The following is a 17,954-nucleotide window of genomic DNA, read 5'->3' on the forward strand; positions in this document are numbered from 1 at the left end:
ATAGCGGACATCTCCCGGTGGAGATTTTTTTTATTTCTGAAAATAGGGGCCCAGGAGGGTGCTGGGCCCACCGGTGAGTCAGTTCTGCGCTGCTAATCATGAGGGGCCCCTTTAAGCCAAAAGTGCCTGGGCCCTATTTCTCCCCCACTCCTGCCCTGTGCCCAGGAGAGCAGTGGCACAGGTGCTGGACAAAACAAGATAACTTAACCCTTAGCGCAGAGCCTATGTTTATGACCTTACTGTACTGTCACCAAAATTGTAATGGCTGTCAAAATCTGTTAATCTGTTACCTAAGGCTCTCGGCACTGTCATAGCAATGTCATTTGTAGTTGAATATTTTCAGAAAATAGACTAGGCTACTAAAAATATTACACAGTGCACCTTTAAGTTTTTGCCAGGTCCAGGACAAAATTATCGGAAAGGGCCCCCCTTTCTCCTAAGAAGGCAGGGTGGTACCCCGCAAGAGAGCCACTACCACCGGTGTTTATACGCGAGTGTGACTGGGTGAATGTGAGGCATGCAATGTAAAGCACTTTGAGTGTGATATGCGCTTTGAGTGGAAAGGCACTAAATGAAAAGCAGTCCAGTCCATGTATGTCAATTTCGGCTCGAGTCCTTTGCCGACCCTCCCCATCTCTCTCTCCCAACTCGCTTTTTGCCTCTCCTCCACCGTCCTATCTCGGGGGAAAAAACCTAACCTAATAAAGGCTTGAAAAGGCCCCAAAAATATGTTTTAAAAGATTGATGTGCTGTGTAGCCTAAGTCATGTAAGGTTGGGTAGGTTGCACTGACCCTGCTCCCATGAGGACATTAGTGAGGCACCTCTTCGTCATACGCATCTCTCAAGCAGGGTCGTAACCAGGCATTTTCAAATACCGAGGTCAAATACTGCGTGCTGTACTGCACACTGTACATTTAGAATGCTTCAAACACTTCCGTCCAACTCTTCAGTTTGTTTTCATTAATCACTGCCTTGAGGATAAATGGGGGTGGCGTATACAGACTGAATGTATCATTGTAGATCATACATCGACTTTCATCGTAGATAAATTTTACATTAATGAAAAAAAAAACCTAGGACATAACCTCTGTGTCCTCAATGGTAGTTACGGCCATGCTCTCAAGGTCTCATGCAGTAACTCACCCCTCTCTCTCTCTGTGCCTTAGGGCTAGAAAGCTCTTTGATCACTGCACTGGCGAACAAAGCACATCATTAGCACAGAGATAGTGTTTCTGTGACATTGACATTTGCAAACAAGACCTAAACTCATTCTCAATTACAGTGCAATCAAGTACAATGCTACATGTAAATTCATTAACACTTCACTGCGTGGTATGTTAATCCAAGTCTATTATAATCTTCTTTTTCCCCCAATGTACTAATGCATTGATTTGCATAACAGACGCGACAGATGCACCTTAACATTGAACTAGAGGTGAAGAACATACATCCTACAATGTATTTATATGCCATAAGCTTAGTTCACGATGTGTTTACAAGTGCAGGCATACTGTTGTGTTGCACAAAAGAGGTCTCTTTGATGTGGAAAATGAGGTGCAGTGAAGATGTTCTTCACGCTGCCCTTGCCATTCATTTGTGTATACAGTAGCCTACATGGTCTCTCTCTCTCTCTCTCTCTCTCTCTCTCTCTCTCTCTCTCTCTTTGAGCGCGAGGTGGGCACCAAGTCTTTTACCTTTCATAATTTTTACGTTTACTTAATCTTAAAATCCTTGCTTTTTTCTTTCAATTGAGATCCAGAAAAAATGGAAGTTGCAGAGTGTTTTTAGACATATGGAACCATAATGTGAGGTGAAGCAAATGCAAAGTAATTGTTGGAGTGGTTTCTACTTTCGATAGATAACTCAATCTATGAATATTCACCCTTCAGTCATATTTTCCATAAAGGAGAGATGGAAGACAGACGGTGTATGAGTATTCACATGGTGTTGACATAAGACTGCAGCCAAGTAAGCGCGAGAAATTGAGAAACTAAATCCTACACTTTAAAGCACATGTTTTATTTAGTCAAAGCACATGTAGGAATGTAGGAATGTAGGAATGAATGAATGAATGAATGAATTAATTAATTAATTAATGAATTTAATTAGTCTATTAGATGTATAAAACATTGTATAGTAACAGTAACCATACATTAAAAGGAATAAATATACAGTGATATACACAAAAAGTCCCAAGACGTATTTCCATTTTCGTCCCACATCAGTGCTGCATGTTTTCCATGTCCACATGGTGTTCTGCTTTTAATTATCATGTACTGTAATTAATCATAATTATTTTGCTTTCCTCCATGCGAACACACACACACTGCTGATGCCCTGTCAGTGGCCAGTTGACTGCAGATAAGCACAGTAATATGTCCAGTGCTCATTTAGCACTCAGAGAGCAGGACCAACCGCTGGAGTGTTAAATATGAGTATTTTAGTGTTGAATTAACACAGCAATATCTACTGTGAGGGAAACACAAACTCTAACCCCCCTACTTCGTAAAAAGCCTCTTAAATCCCTACGTCCTCAGAGTGTAAGGAAGTCATGTTGCTTTTTATTACCCATAATTTCATATCAAGCCAATTTACATGAAAGAGAGAGAGAGAAAAAAAGAAACTCTCAAAAGTCATTAAGAAAGATCTGCTGGAATATATTTATTAACCACAGCACAAGTTCAAGCGATCATGAATATGCTAATAGAAATTCAATAAATAAATAAATCTGCCTTCGCTGGCTGAGCAGACAAACTCATGACAATTTTATAAGTAAAACATTTTCAGTGGACCACAGTACACATCAGAGAGGAAAGAAGAAGAGAGGGGAAAGTTCTATTGGCCTGTATTGTTACCTCACCGACGCCGTCCGCCATTTTGATTTTGGTAGTCAAGGACGCGTCGCCAACGGTTCATTCATTCAGCATCAGTCAAAAACATGGCTAACACCGATCACAATTACGCAAAGGACCCAAATGCCCCAAATACACCAAAATATATAGGCACACAATGTGCTGCTGTAGGGTGTTACAAGTCCACAGGAAGGAACAAGGAGGTGGCATTTCATTCATTTCCCAAAGAAAAAAAAAGGTATAGTTTCGTTTTGATAGCCTAAGCCTGATGTGCAGATGTCAGATGGGCACAATGATATTTGAGCAACATGATGAGAACATTGTGTGTCAAAAGACATAACTTTGTGTGCTTAACTTCTAATGCGAGCACAACATTTAATTTTCTAGGCCTACCGAGTACCTTTTTTCACTTCTGATTTAGAAATGCATACTGTCGATGATCTGCAAGGAAGGCTGTTTTCAATGTCCAGCACCTCCCACCACAGTTTTAGCATAGCATACGTCACCTAGAAACTATTATTTTGCTCGTATATAATACGCCAACGACGTGCCACATCAAGTGCTATATTAACTAATTGTCTTACCTTAAAAGGATGTGTTGGGTAGGCAGATGATGCCACCGTTATGTCGCCGTAAAAACAAAGTTGGATAGCCTGCTAGCGCAACAACCCACTGCATGATGAATCGAGGCGCTGAAATGATCTGACAACTGTGCAGTGGGCTTTGTTTATTCGTGTTATGATGATGCCCACATATGCATCTAACATTTTCCTTTCAAAATTTAACTCAATTAACTTTAAAATCGCCAGACTAAACATATCCACGGCAAAGTATCCAGTCCTTGTCCTATTGAAGTGGAGAAACTCACATAGACTTTCCTCTGACGGAAACTCAATTTCAACAAAAAAGCCAGACCCCTATAATTTGTGTTGTATCTCCCCCTAGTGGCAAAATAGAAAACATGAACCAGCGCAAATGTTAACCAAGGATATCTGTGATATTAAAACACACTACTGTTATTTTCTGCAGGTGTGCAGAATGGATTAATAACATCAGGCGGGAGGACCTATGTGGTTTACAGACCGATGAAATGAAGCATAGGAAAGTATGCAGTGACCATTTCGCCATTTCACAATTTGTGAACCCATTGGACAGGTAGAGACATTGCCATTTCATATTCTGAAAATGACACTTGATACTCTATAAGTTTTCAACATACTGTAAACCCAGATGTTTAGCCTGATTACTTGTGGTAATGTTGCAAATTCAAAACACACATATTCACAAAAAATAATTTAAAATGTTGGGTTGCTTTACAAAAAAAATACAATTCTGCAGGAAATCTGGCCTACTGCCAATGGCCGTACCCTGGCTAGTAGACTGTCCCAACCCCCCTAAATCTCAAGACACAGTTCGTCCACCACCCCGAAAACGGGTCGCACTTGAAATTGAGACAACAGACTCAGAGATCCTGGATAGTAAGTGATTTAATGGCAAATGGTGGTAACAGATACATTCTGAGTGTTGAACACTGCATAGGTAGTAGTCTGTGCATAAGTCTGTTGTTACAGTTGTCACATTTCTTTTTAGGCACTGATGTACTGGCCAGTGTCAGCAATGACAACACAGTGGAAAAACTGAAAAGAAAAATTGGCTGCTACAAATCAAAGCTGTCAAGGCTAAAGAAAAAGACACCATCTATCAGCAAACAAACATTAAAGAGGGAAATTTCCAAAGTATTGCCAAAACAAGCCGCACAATTTGTCAACGAGCAAATTGATAATGCCAAAAAAAAACCAAGGGCCATTCGGTGGAGCAACTTCATGAAAAGTTGGGCGTTACAGGTTAAGGGTACAGGGCCAAAAGCCTACCGAACCATGAGGAGAATTTTCAAGCTCCCTACAGCCAGGACCCTTTCAAATATCTTGCAGAGAGTAGACATCGGGCCGGGATGGCATGAACCTGTGCTGTATGCACTTAAACATCAAGTGCAGCATATGGAAGAGCGAGATAGGCACGTTGCCATCACATTTGATGAAATTACATTGAAATGTAGCCTAAATTATAACATCTCGAAAGATGAAGTAGAAGGGTATGACGAAGGGGGAAGACCAGCCAACCATGCAGGGGTTTTCATGATCCGTAGTCTAACTGGGAAATGGAAACAACCCATAGGGTACTTCTTGTCATCTGGGACCATGAAGCATGGGGTCTTAAAAACCAAAATCATGGAGGCGGTGGAAAAGGTGCTTGACACTGGCTTCACTCCCATGGTGCTGGTAATGGACCAAGGCAGCAACAACCTGGCAGCCTGTAGAAACCTGGGTATAACAGAAGAAAAACCGTACTTCTTTGTCAAAAGCCAGAAGATTCATTTTTTATTCGACCCCCCCCATTTAATGAAAAACATCAGAAACAATTTGCGAAAATATGGATTTTACATAGGGGACAAATTGGCAGAATGGGGAGACATCACTGAAATGTTTAAAATTGATTCACAAAGACAACACCGAATGGCACCCAAGTTAACCCAACGGCATCTGTCCCTCACTGCCTTTTCAACAATGAGTGTGCCTCTCGCCACTCAGGTAAGCCACAAGTGAAAACTGTCATGCAGGCGTATAACATTCAATTTACAATCTTTATCTATGGTCCTGAAAATGGGATTTTTTTTATTTTTTTATTACAGGTTCTTAGTCATTCTGTTGCGGCTGCACTGCTCACCATGGCAGACATGGGGAAGCTAAGAGAGGGGGCAAAAACGACGGCAGATTTTGTAGCCCACTTTAACCAGATGTTTGACTGCTTTAACAGTAGCACATTGTCCAGCAGCACACCACAAAAGGATGCCTTCAGAGAGACACATATTGATTTTATCAATGAGAGTATTAACTGGCTGGCATCTGTCAGATGTGCCAGTGGCAACAGCTTGAATTGCCTAAATGGTTGGAGGCATAACCTAAGAGCAATCAAGGAAATCTGGGCTGAATTGAAAGGTAGCAGCAATAAGGCATAATTATTCAAATTGAGCTTTGCTAATGCTAATGAGCTTTGTCCACCACTGCATGTTTTCTGCTGTTGGCCAATGTACTGTTTGTCATTTGCATTCACAGAGAAAGGATTTCAGTTTCTATTTACGAGGCACCTCAACCAGGACTGCCTGGAACACTTCTTTGGGGTGATCAGAGCGAAGGGCGGGCACAGGGACAATCCAGACCCTCAGCAATTCCGATTAGACTACAGGCAGGCCGTGCTAGACTATCTAATGACATTTGGGAGAAATACAAATTGCGAACCGGAGGAAATACACCTATTGCTGCAATTGTCCCATTTGTTTGAGGTAGACGAAACACCCTTTCAAAAACAAAAGTGTCACACATGATTAGTATACTGTAAGTCTGTAATCATTTGCAATGATTTTGTAGAGCTGCACTGAGTCATCGCAGATGGCAACTCCCCATCCATGCACCGCACTGACCATGCCTCACGTACAGTCTACTGATGAGGAACCCACATTCCCTGGACTGGACAACACAGAGTTCATGAAGGGGCTGGACGTCATTGAGGGCAATGTGTCAGTGTACCTTGCTGGCTATGTGGCCTTCAGAGCCTCTGCCAAATTTGATTGCAAGAGTTGTGTTACGCTGTGGGAGGCAAACGAGGAGGACAGAGATACACTCAAGGAGAAATACACCTTTTTCAGATATAAGCAGTTCAGGGATGGGTTATTCCCACCAAGTGTTGTATTACAGCGTACAACAGAGCAAATTGAACACATTTTTAGATGCCAATACCCCCACATTTCTAAAGGGAAACATGTCCTGGCACTCTTAAAATCTGCAGTATATCAGAGTGTGAATTTGGATGCTGTTATATGTTCCGCCAGCTGTCTGTCCTGCAAAGAGTTCCTTGTTAATACATACTTATTGATGAGGATAAAATTTCAACTGAAGGTGGGCAATCAGAACGCCAAAGCCATGAAAACAAAGAAATCAAGAAAATTAATGAAATTGACATCGGAATTTTGACCCCCCCCCCCCCCCCCCCACCCACACACACACACACACACCTTTTTTACATGATTGGTATTGATTCCAGCCCCTGATCACAGTCAGGAACAATAATGTGGCCCCCAGATTTAAAAAAAAGGTTGGGGACCCCTGGCCTACAGTAGCTTCAGGTTGCAATGAACGACGGGCTGTGCATACTGCTGAAGACACCCAGGTGGAGCAGTGCATGTTATCTTGCTCCGACAACTAATTTTTTAATTATTTTTTTTTTTACAAGGAATGTGTAATCTATATAAACAATGCTAATTAAATAAACATAGCCATCATCAAGTTTATCTCTTCAGCATGCTTTTGACTCTTGATCATTTCACCTCAGTAGAGCTGATTTCAAATGAATGTATGAGTCCCCCTCTCAGCTGGAGATGATGTGCTGCGGGTTGTTCAGCCAGGGTGCCAGGGTAGTGCGTGAGGTGCATGTTCTGCTGTCCCAGGAATCTTGTACAGGTGGCTCTTCACACTAAATCTGCCATATGTGGTGAGGAGTGACACAAAAAAGAAAAAATATGCATTATTGTGTTAAGCTTACATGCAATGTTGACTGAGTTGCTAAAAAACTGCCAAACTTAAGGTATTCTCTGAGTTGCAGAAAAAGTAATGCATTGCTGTAATTAATGCGTTGCTGGTTATGGTTTATCATTTCCTGCCACTGACTTGAATTAAGTATTAGTAATGTATCATTGTTTCCTGCTCGTGCGTGAAAATGCCTTAATCAATGTATAGTAGACATTCAAAACATTTGACTCCCAAGTCAGGTAAAAAACCACGTTTCGCCTCACATGCGTTGGCTCCCAAAAAGTTAACTGACATCGGTCATGAAAACACCTAGAAGTACTCTAGGGGCCTACAACAGTCAAATGATATCATGCACATTTCCTGTTCACGTCAGGGTGAACATTAGGAGTGAAAATGGAAGTTTGGAATAAAAACCGGAACAACACAGCAGCAGAACTAACGTTGGTTTAGTGTACTTAGGCACGTATCCTTTTTCTGAAGAACTAGCACTTCTAGAAATTACACATGCCCATCGGACAAAATGTTCGCTGGCTGATGAAAATTTATGAAACTGGCCGGGAGACTAAGGCTAAAATTCCAAACAACGACTGGGAGGAGATGTGTTAACTTCCATTTTATACTTACGAATAAAATAGTTATACTCAACATAGGCCTAATAATTTAACATCATAGACACTTAGCTGTCCATGGAGATATGCTAACGTTAACGGCCGACACACATCACCCACTGTCCAGAAAGATCCATGAATACAACCATAATATTAAATCCATTTGATGACGAATATAAAGATAATGACGAACTTACTGCTAAGTGGATAGTTACTTGTCATATTTATGCAATACAAAAACATTAAGCCACTTGCCTTTTCAGGAAGAGTCAGCGTTGCGTCTAGAAGTTCCCAAAAAGGAACTTTTTTGTAGAGTTGCCGTTTCCAGTCATCACGGGTTTTTTTTTTAATAAAACGTAGAAATCAACTATTAATCCCGTATCAAATGAATACAATGCGAAATAAGTGAATTTGATGAAAATGTGGTCGACAGAGAAAACAACACACGGTTTCATTCCTCACTCATGTATGAGTCTGAACATTGTGTTATTTACATGGAACGTCCATATCTAACAAAATCAAAATGGCGGCGCGGTGACGCCATAGAGGCAGCTGTTTCCGCTCTCTTCTTCTTTCCTCTCTGGTACACATAACCAACACCAACACTGGTCTCAGTTCACAGCCACACACACACACACACACACACACACACACACACACACACACACACACACACACACACACACACACACACACACACACACACACACACACACACAACACACACACACACACTCACACACACACACACACACACACACACACACACACACACACACACACACACACACACACACACACACACACACACACACACACACACACCATTTGCAACTGTCTCAGAAGACAGAGCTGCTCTTCCAGAGGACCAGCCATTTAAAAACACCTAAACATAAAAACAGAAGAATGCAATCGCAAAGGCAAATCCGATCCCACAGCTTATGAATGGCGCAAACTATATGACTTAAAGGCAAACTCAGCTTTTTTTGCAATTGGCTTTGCCTTAATTCTGATGTAAAACGTCAAAAAAACTGACCCATGTTACCCACCCATGCCTGAACGTGGTAGTGCTTTTTAATTTTATTTTTATATGAGAAAGCCTCATTTAGGGAGCCCAAAAGTGGAGAAGCAAATGCTACACTGTATCCACCTTTCCGGCACCTATGGACTGTATGTGCATGCTATTTCCGTTGCAGTCCCATTTCAAAGTTTTAAACATCAGAATTAAGGCCCCAATTAAAAGAAAAAAAACAGTGTGTTTACCTTTCAAGTGATACTGTGCCATTTTTGCAAATTCGCTTATTGAACACCTCTCCTTGAGTTAAATGATTGAGTTGAACCTTTCTAATGAAGTTTCTAACGTTCTCTGAGTGTGGCAGTGCAGATTTTACCTCCATGCTAGCAATTACGTAACATTGAATCCTATGAGACCAGCTGGCAGCTAGGAGATCAAATTTGCTCTGCCTGAGTCAGAGAATGGCTGGAAGTATACAGGAGAAAGGTAAAACTCAATAATTTACAGGTAACTCAAGGGGAGGTGTAATATGATCTTATTTCAAAGAAAATGGCACAGTATCACTTTAAGAAAGAAGCAGCAGTAACAGCAGCAATTGCAGCAGAGCTGTAATCAATAAAATCATATGCCCTAACTGTGGCACCTATTGCAACACCGTCACCATGAGCTTCACAAAGATCACAACACACAGGGCCATTACCAGCAGCTGAGCAGGGAGTGCTGAATGGAGAAATTGGGCGTAAGTGTGTAATTACACTCACAGTCATTTGCAATTGTATTGTAAGGTGAGGCATAAAAAAAGAAAAGAAATGTCCCTCCTCTGTTACCGTATACCTAACCGCACCATCAGGACTGGAAAGCCTTCATGCAGAGTGAGCTACATCAGCACGCTTTTTATTTACATGGAGGAGAGTGTGGAGCAGGACTCTGTCTTTATAACACATACATGCACGCACACGCACGCACGCACACATACACACACACACACGCACACAGGAAAAATTCACAGACTTCTTCAATGTCATAAGAAATGCACAAATAAGGCGAGAGAGAGAGAGACAAGAGAAAAAGAGAGGAGAGGGAGAGAGAGAGAGAGAGAGAGAGAGAGAGAGAGAGAGAGCGAGAGAGAGCAAGAGAGCAAGAGATGCTCAAATTCAATTTAAATTGCACTAGAATGGTAATGTAATGGACTTGGAGAGGAAAGTCTTACATAAATGGAATATATATATATATATATATATAAGCCTATACACACCACACATACACATACACATACACATACCCAGACCCTCAAGAGGAGCCACGACCCTGCAAAGCAATAAAGCGTAATGATGCAGAGACAGAAATATGATTCAAAGTTATGGCACTGACTGGTAGAGACTGAGTGAGTGAATCAAAGTGCTTTCGAAGTGGTTTTCCTCGTGACTGACCGCCTGTCTGTCTCCGGTTCATCTATCAGGCATCAGCTGATTCCACTGTGGTCCATTTGAACGCATGACCTGGTACCTGTGGTGGGTATTCCACCACCTCCAATCCCTAAACATGGCTGGACTGGCCATATGGCATACAGGGCATTTTCCCGGGGGACTGTTGATGATTTTGGCCCGTTCCTCCCCTCCCCAATGCAGTGGCATCGGTCCTCATGCCACTAGAGCTGACCTCTCTAAGTCAGATTTAAAAATCAATTTAGGCTATTGTGCTCAAAATAGCTCGCAATAGATTACCGGTACTAAAACTGTTGTCACAGGCTTCATTGTCTCTCTTAATGCCTGTTGGAACGGGCTTGCCTGAAAATGCCCGGCCTGTTTTTTCATCCCAGCACAGACCAACCCTGCCCTTAACCGTCCTTCAAACCCTCCATTACCTAGTCCTCCCGCTATATCCGGCAGCCCATACTCCCTGCGTCATTACCCCGCTCTCAGTCTCAGGTGCAGAGTCTGCAGGGTCCGCAGACCAAACCCTTCAGCTCAAGTGTGACCATGTGCCAAAGACTGTCTACCTGTCTGACAGCTTTGCCTGGGCCCAGAGTAATGGAGGCCAGCTAGCAGAGTGTGGCATGGAATGTTAGTAAACCTCCCTTCCAAAGCCTCATACAGTTACGGTGGAAACGTGAGATATTCGCCTTCGCTTAACGTGTCCGGGAGCCTCGTGACTCGGAGTGGTTCGCGACTGCCTTTCACACTGCACAGTCAGCGTCCACATTCAATCCACGGGCAGCAGCTCCATTTTCAATGGAGCCCGCTCATCGAACGCGGACGTCCGCACAGGAAAATAGACTTAAATTCATTTTCAAGGAGCATCGCGCCACATGTCCGGCCCCGCGAGCGGCAGACCAGACATGCGCCGCACTTGCACCGCGCTCCTGTGTGCAAGGCTTGATCTGTTTTCATGTATCTAACCGTTTTGGACAGATACCGGACACGTTAAGTAGACGTTTTGCGCTTGCAGTGTGTAAACACTGTTACGGTAGCGTTGGGCTATCGGACTGGTCCTTTAGCTCAGTCAGCGGTATCGTGCTGTGCCTCCCATACCCGAACCAATGAGTTGACATTACCCAATGTAATGGAGTCCCCTTTTCCCTGGGCCTGGGACAACTGACCCCTTAGAAATGCCTGCTATTCCAGATGGCCAGTCCAGCACTGTACTCTAGTGAAATTACTGAAGTGCTTCATCACTGAATACAGTTCTAGTCTTCGGGGTGAAATAAATTGAGCGTTGTTGTTGCGTGAATTTTGTTTCTAGTCCTTTTTTTGTTTGGTACAACACTGATCCTGGTCTTCTGGTGTTCCAAGTTATTTGTCTCTGGCATGTCATGTCAAAAGGAGTTGTCCTGTTTCTCAGGTGGAATAAGTTGTTTTCTTTGACCAGGGAAGCCGAAGGGGTGGGGGGGGAGACAAAGGGGACATTTGTCCCGGGCCCAGGGAGAGAGGGGGGCCAGAATTGTATACTCATTATACACTGTATTGATTGGGTTTGGGTCCCTTTCAGGTGTCTTTGTTCCGGGCCACGCCAAAGCTGTCAGCGGCCCTGTCTCTGGCCATTCCTGTTGAGCATTAGAGTGGACCCAGATGCTCAGTGAATACCACAGAGGGCAGCTGGGGAGAGGAAGGACGGAAGGAAGGACTTGTTCAAATACGGTCTGCTGAGCTGATAGGCCTTGAGTATGTACTCTACTTCCTCTGGGGTTTGTGCGTGTGTGTGTGTGTGTGTGTGTGTGTGTGTGTGTGTGTGTGTGTGTGTGTGTGTGAGAGAGAGAGAGAGAGAGAGAGAGAGAGAGGAGAGGAGAGGAGAGAGAGAGAGAGAGAGAGAGAGAGAGAGAGAGAGAGAGAGAGAGCCTGTGTGTGTGTGTGTGTTTGTGTGATAGCAAGCACCCACAGTAGAGAGCAGTTCATCTCTGAATATAGCCCTGCGTGTGTGCGTGTGTGTGTGTGCTGGTGACTGTTGGCAGTCACATGGAAAATTGGGAGCTACGTAATGTTGTCTTCCATTTGCAGTCACAGTTCTGAGTACGAGTGTGTATTTGTGCTCGTCCAAAAGCAGCAGGTAACGGCATCATGCACAGCACGGCCCAACATTCACCATAAAAAGCCAGTAAGCAACAGAGGACATTAAAGGAGTACTTCTGCCAATTTCAATATGCTGTTGTATTGCTCACGCTACCCTTGACTTGTCAGTACCCGGTGATGCTGCATTTTTCGGCTCAGCCCTTTCCGAGATCTGAGCTATTCTAATGGGGGCAGCAGTCTCTGAAAAGACTAAAGAAAAACAAAAAAAAATGATCAGGTACTAACAAGTCCAGGGTAGTGTGAGCATTACAACTGCATATTGAAATTGGCTGAACTTATCCTTTAAGTTGACTTTCATCATTTTAAAAAATGGATGTGAAGCTCAGGCTGTGTGGACTTAATGCTGTGATATTGACCAATATATTATACACCTATAGGCCTATATGAATGTTGCCCAGCCTAAACATGTATAGTATGTACTGTATTTGTACAACAGTACACGTTTGGCAAAGACATTTGTGTCATGACACTGTCATCAGCTTTGCACATACAGTATTCAACGCGGTTTCACACAATTCTACTTACTATGTACCACAGCCACAATGTATGAAATACATACAATACAACGCTATACAGTATATGTTCTTCATCAAGTGTCATTCCAGGTTTGGCAAATGGGAACAAATTACACACACCAGTTTTCGTGTTGGTTTTAGTGACAATGTCAGTTTAGAGACAGTGTCAGAACAACTGCACTCAGAGACCCTTGGCAAAACACTGATAGGGTGGTCCAGCCGTGGGTTAGTCGGCTGCGCACTGGACTGCTACGCGGGCGACCCGGGTTCGATTCCTGACCCAGGTCATGTCCCGTCCTCTCCCACTCATTTCCTGTCCCACCCTTTATTGTCCTGTCTAAATAAAGTTGAAAACCCCACCAATTTAAAAAAAAAAACACTGATAGGGTCTCCAATGCAGCCTGCCAAGGACCAGAGAGGGCCTCCACCACCACCAATATGGAAGGGCCCCCGGGCCCAGGGACAAGAGCCCCACTTGCCCCCCCTATAGCTTCACCCCTGCATGGAAATGAGGTCAGTCTGACCCCAGGCCCTCCATCACAGCCGTCACGGGAAGCCTTTAGGGCGTCCGACTTGTAGCCCAAATGTTGCCAGTTCGACTCCCGACCCGCCAGGTTGGTGGGGGGAGTAATTAACCAATTGCTCTCCTCCATCCTCCTCCCTGACTGAGGTACCCTGAGCATGGTACCGCTCCGCCACACTGCCCCCCGTTTTCGGGCGCCATAGGGGGCTGCCCCCTTATATGAGTGAGGCATAAATGCAATTACGTTGTGTGCGGTGTGCAGTGTGCACTTGTGTGCTGTGGAGGAGTGCAGTGTCACAATGACAATGGGAGTTAAGAGTTTCCCAGTTGGGCTTTCACTTTCACTTTCGCTTCACAGACACGAATGGAGCGAATCATGAGGAAGGGACAAAATGCCCTCTGTATCGATACATAAGTGCGTATATACTATAGATGATGTACTGCCCTGCACTGTATACAGCTGAGTCAGGGCGTCGTGCATCACAGAGACTAAGAGACTTCTCTCTGCCTGCCTGCTGCTGATGCGGGTGCTTCATCAGCTGTGTATGACTGTTAAGAAGAGGCATCGAGGGCTGGTGACAGGAGAATGCATCTAATGGACAACGGTCATATACCACATCAGTCCAGAGGAGTAGGGTCGGGGTGTGTGTGTGTGTGTGTGTGTGTGTGTGTGTGTGTGTGTGTGTGTGTGTGTGTGTGTGTGTGTGTGTGTGTGTGTGTGTGTGTGTGTGTGTGTGTGTGTGTGTGTGTGTGTGTGTGTGTGTGTGTGAGTAAGCGTGCGCACGCGTTACTTTGTGTGTTTTTGTGTGCATTTGGTCATCAGGAGTAAGATATCACTGATAATAAATCGAAGTGTGTGCATGCATGTGTGTCAGCTTGTGTGTATCTGAGTGTGTGTGTGTGTATCTGCGTGTGTATCTGCGTGTGTGTGTGTATGTGAATGCGTGTGAGTGTCATTGTATGACTGATCGGCCCCCGTCATCATTTCATCTCGTAAGTCCGGGACACGGACCCCCATCCGCCCACTCTCCCATCACAGTCCCCGTCATTACAGATACATTACATTACACCACGCTATGGTTCATCTCTCCACCTCTCTCCTGGGCGTTCCCCTCTCCATCAGGCACCACCACCTCCACCTCGCAGGCCCCTTCCTCCTCCTCCACCACCCCCGCCTCAGGACCAGGGGGGTCCTCAGTGTCCATACCCCCCTCAGGCACCCACTCTGTGCACTGGGTGACAGAGGATGACAGCTCTGGGCTGCCCCCTCTCCTCCCACCCCCCGACAGCACCAGAGGCGACCCACCACCAGCACCACCACCAGCACCACCACCGCCCAGGGGCACCTTTCTGCAGCTCTCCCCAAAGCCGTTGCTCTTGGACAGGCCGGTGGCGGTGGCGAGGCGCGGGTCCCGGGCCACGCTGCATCCTGATTGGAAGAGGGAGAAGGAGCGCGTGTGGGAGGAGTGGGCGTCCTGGTGCTTGCAGCGGTACAGGTCGCGGAAGGCCGAGCGGAACTTCTGCGACATGAGGTTGTAGACCACGGGGTTGATGGCGCTGTTGGCGTAGATGCAGGTGCGACAGAAGAGCAGGAACCAGGCGTCCAGGTAGGGGGCGCTCACAAAAGAGTTGATCAGCACCAGCGTGCGGTAGGGCATCCAGAGCAGTGCAAACAGGATCACCACCACCGCCAACATCTTAGTCACCTGCACACAAGGATATTAACATATTATATTATATTATATTATATTATATTAATATTATATTATATTATATTATATTATATTATATTAGATTATATTAGATTATATTAGATTGTGTAATATTATATTATATTATATTATATTGTGTAATATTATATTATATTATATAATATATATGAAACTAATATCATATATATATATATATATATATATATATATATATATATATATATATATATATATATATATATATATATATATATATATATATATGAGTTTTTTTTTCTACAGTGTGCGGTAGGGCATCCACAGCAGCGCAAAGAGGATCACAACTACTGCCACTACCACCTGAACACCCGGGCACAGGACACAGTGTTTTTACGTAGGTAGTAGCCTATATTTCATTCAATTCTATTCTCTTGTTTTCTATTCTCTTCTATTGTGCAGTGTAAAGAGGACCACCACCTCTGCCTGCATCTCTGCCTTGAATCTTCAACCTTGAGGGGCACAAGGTCCAAATGATAATTTATCTAATTCCCTTCACTATTCTATTCTATTCTACTCTATTCTTTTCTAGTCTAGTCTAGTCTACTCTAGTCTACTCTAGTCTAGTCTACGGTGTGTGGCATCCAGTGTGAACAGTATCACCACCACCGCCAGTATCTTAGTCACCTGGGCAAAGGGACACAGGTCAGAGACAAACTAGTTTCATTCCAGACATCTAAGGACAATAAAAACTCAATTGAATTCTATTCTATTCTATTCTATTCTATTCTGTTCTATAGAATATGGTAGGTCGTCCACAACTGTGAACGCATGATCACCACCAACATCCGCAACGTTTAACCTGGGATGAAGACGCCAAGACAGGGACATACAGATCCAGCAAAAAGTCACAGCAACTTTCTAAGAGCTTAGAGTTCACAGAAGAGAGGTGTGCTGATGTTGGTGTTCTAAGGAAAGAAAAACAAAATATGCTCAAGTGTCACAACATTTCTCCGACACCCTGGTGCGAATGGGCATTTCTGGAAAACCAACTGCTGCGTAACAGCTTTCCATTCAATTGCGTTCTGCAAACACCACCATGCAGGACGGGGGCGGCCAGCTAGCTAGCACTTACAATAATAATGCGCCAGACAGTAAACAGTGGGGACCGCACTCAATGCTTTGGCATTCCTCAGAGATAAATGCAAACCTGGGGAGCCACTGTATCCCCCATGAGGGAGGCGAGGGGTCGGCGTGCGGCGTGCGGGGACATTGAATCACTTCTGAATGACTCAGCTAGAGACTCCAATAGAGGAGAGCAGAGCAGAGAAAGCAGAGCTGCTGCTGCCACACTAATAATAAATCACAAGGTAAGAGTAAAAAAATAATATAATAAGGGGACATAGGAGACAGAGGCAGAGAGAGAGAGAGAGAGAGAGAGAAAGAGAGAGAGAGAAATAAGGAATTCTAGTGTCTCTGGCGAGAGAGAGAGAGAGAGAGAGAGAGAGAGAGAGAGAGAGAGAGAGAGAGAGAGAGAGAGAGAGAGGGAATTCTAGTGTCCTTGGCGAGAGAGAGAGAGAGAGAGAGAGAGAGAAGAGGAGAAATATAGAAAAGTGACATCAAGGAGGGTGTAGAAGAGAGGTAGCATAACGTAAAAGGAAGAAAGCATCAAAAGATGAGAACACGCTGACAAAAAGATGAAGATGATGAAAAGTGACAATGAAAAGAGTCAAATAAAGAGAGAGGGAGGAAAAGGAGAGATAAAAAGCAGTAAGGTTTTTTAGAAAGAGATAGAGCAAGACAAAAGAAAGAGAGAAAAAAGCTATAAAGGAAAGAGAGTGATGAAAAGAGAGAAGAGAAGAGGGAAAAGGAAGATACATGGGCACATCAAGACGGGCACATCAATCCACATCAAGGAGCATGCGGAAAAAGAATGTGTAAAAAAGATGAGAAAAGTGACATTTAAAATAAAATATGGAACAATGAAAAATATACAAGAGAGTGAAATAAGGAAATCTATCATGCCTGGAGAGAGAGAGAGAGAGAGAGAGAGAGAGAGAGAGAGAGAGAGAGAGAGAGAGAGAGAGAGAGAGAGAGAGAATGAATGAAGGAGAAGATGAGAGACAGCAGGACTCTCTGCTGCCATGCCTCCTACTAAGGACTTGTGACCATGGTGACAGAACACATCTGTTCACAGACATTCCAGAACCAGTGTGACAGATCGAAATGAGGCCCCAGGCCAGCTACCGTACACTCCAGTCCCTCCTCACATCTGTCATCTCCCTCTCAGGTCCTTCACCCACCATTCCCAACACCTGGGATGCTTCTTCTGAGTCCAGGGCAGCAAGAGTATTGCTAGACTATTCATACTGATTCAACAGAGGCACTACTGACCAAACTGTGAGTGAACCGGATGACGTTGTAGAGGCGAAACTAAATGTTCACTGTATCAATTAAAAGAGCAGTAAACCACCTAAGACAATTATATCACAGTCCTTTGTGGGCCACTTGAACCATCTTGATTTGTCTCGTCCTTAGCAGCAGCGAAACCCTCTGTGAAAGTCAGGAATGGTGTTTCTGACATTACTTCTAAATAATAAAAA

At 44.0% G+C, this 17,954-nt stretch overlaps 1 protein-coding gene and 1 long non-coding RNA gene across 3 annotated transcripts in view; both read right to left on the minus strand.

Moving 5' to 3' along the window:
• Positions 1-4,322: 4,322 nt before the first annotated feature.
• LOC134447378 (uncharacterized) lies at positions 4,323-8,293 on the minus strand. 2 transcript variants are annotated; one of them, XR_010034592.1, is made up of 2 exons: positions 7,235-8,293; positions 4,323-5,174 (listed from the first exon to the last, which is right to left on the minus strand). It is a non-coding gene; the product is annotated as an uncharacterized LOC134447378 (long non-coding RNA). The 2 variants fall into 2 exon arrangements; XR_010034593.1 differs by having other exon boundaries at positions 4,323-6,497.
• Positions 8,294-10,349: 2,056 nt separating this feature from the next.
• Positions 10,350-17,954, minus strand: part of trhr2 (thyrotropin releasing hormone receptor 2) — a 20,623-nt gene continuing 13,018 nt past the window's right edge. The window contains exons 4-6 of the mRNA XM_063196384.1: positions 15,064-15,369; positions 13,065-13,094; positions 10,350-10,367 (exon numbers count right to left, since the gene is read on the minus strand). Of these exons, the coding sequence (XP_063052454.1) occupies positions 10,350-10,367; positions 13,065-13,094; positions 15,064-15,369 (354 nt within the window). The remainder of the gene's footprint in view (positions 10,368-13,064; positions 13,095-15,063; positions 15,370-17,954) is intronic.

This window comes from Engraulis encrasicolus, chromosome 4 (assembly GCF_034702125.1).
Source record: "Engraulis encrasicolus isolate BLACKSEA-1 chromosome 4, IST_EnEncr_1.0, whole genome shotgun sequence".
NCBI lineage: Eukaryota > Metazoa > Chordata > Actinopteri > Clupeiformes > Engraulidae > Engraulis > Engraulis encrasicolus.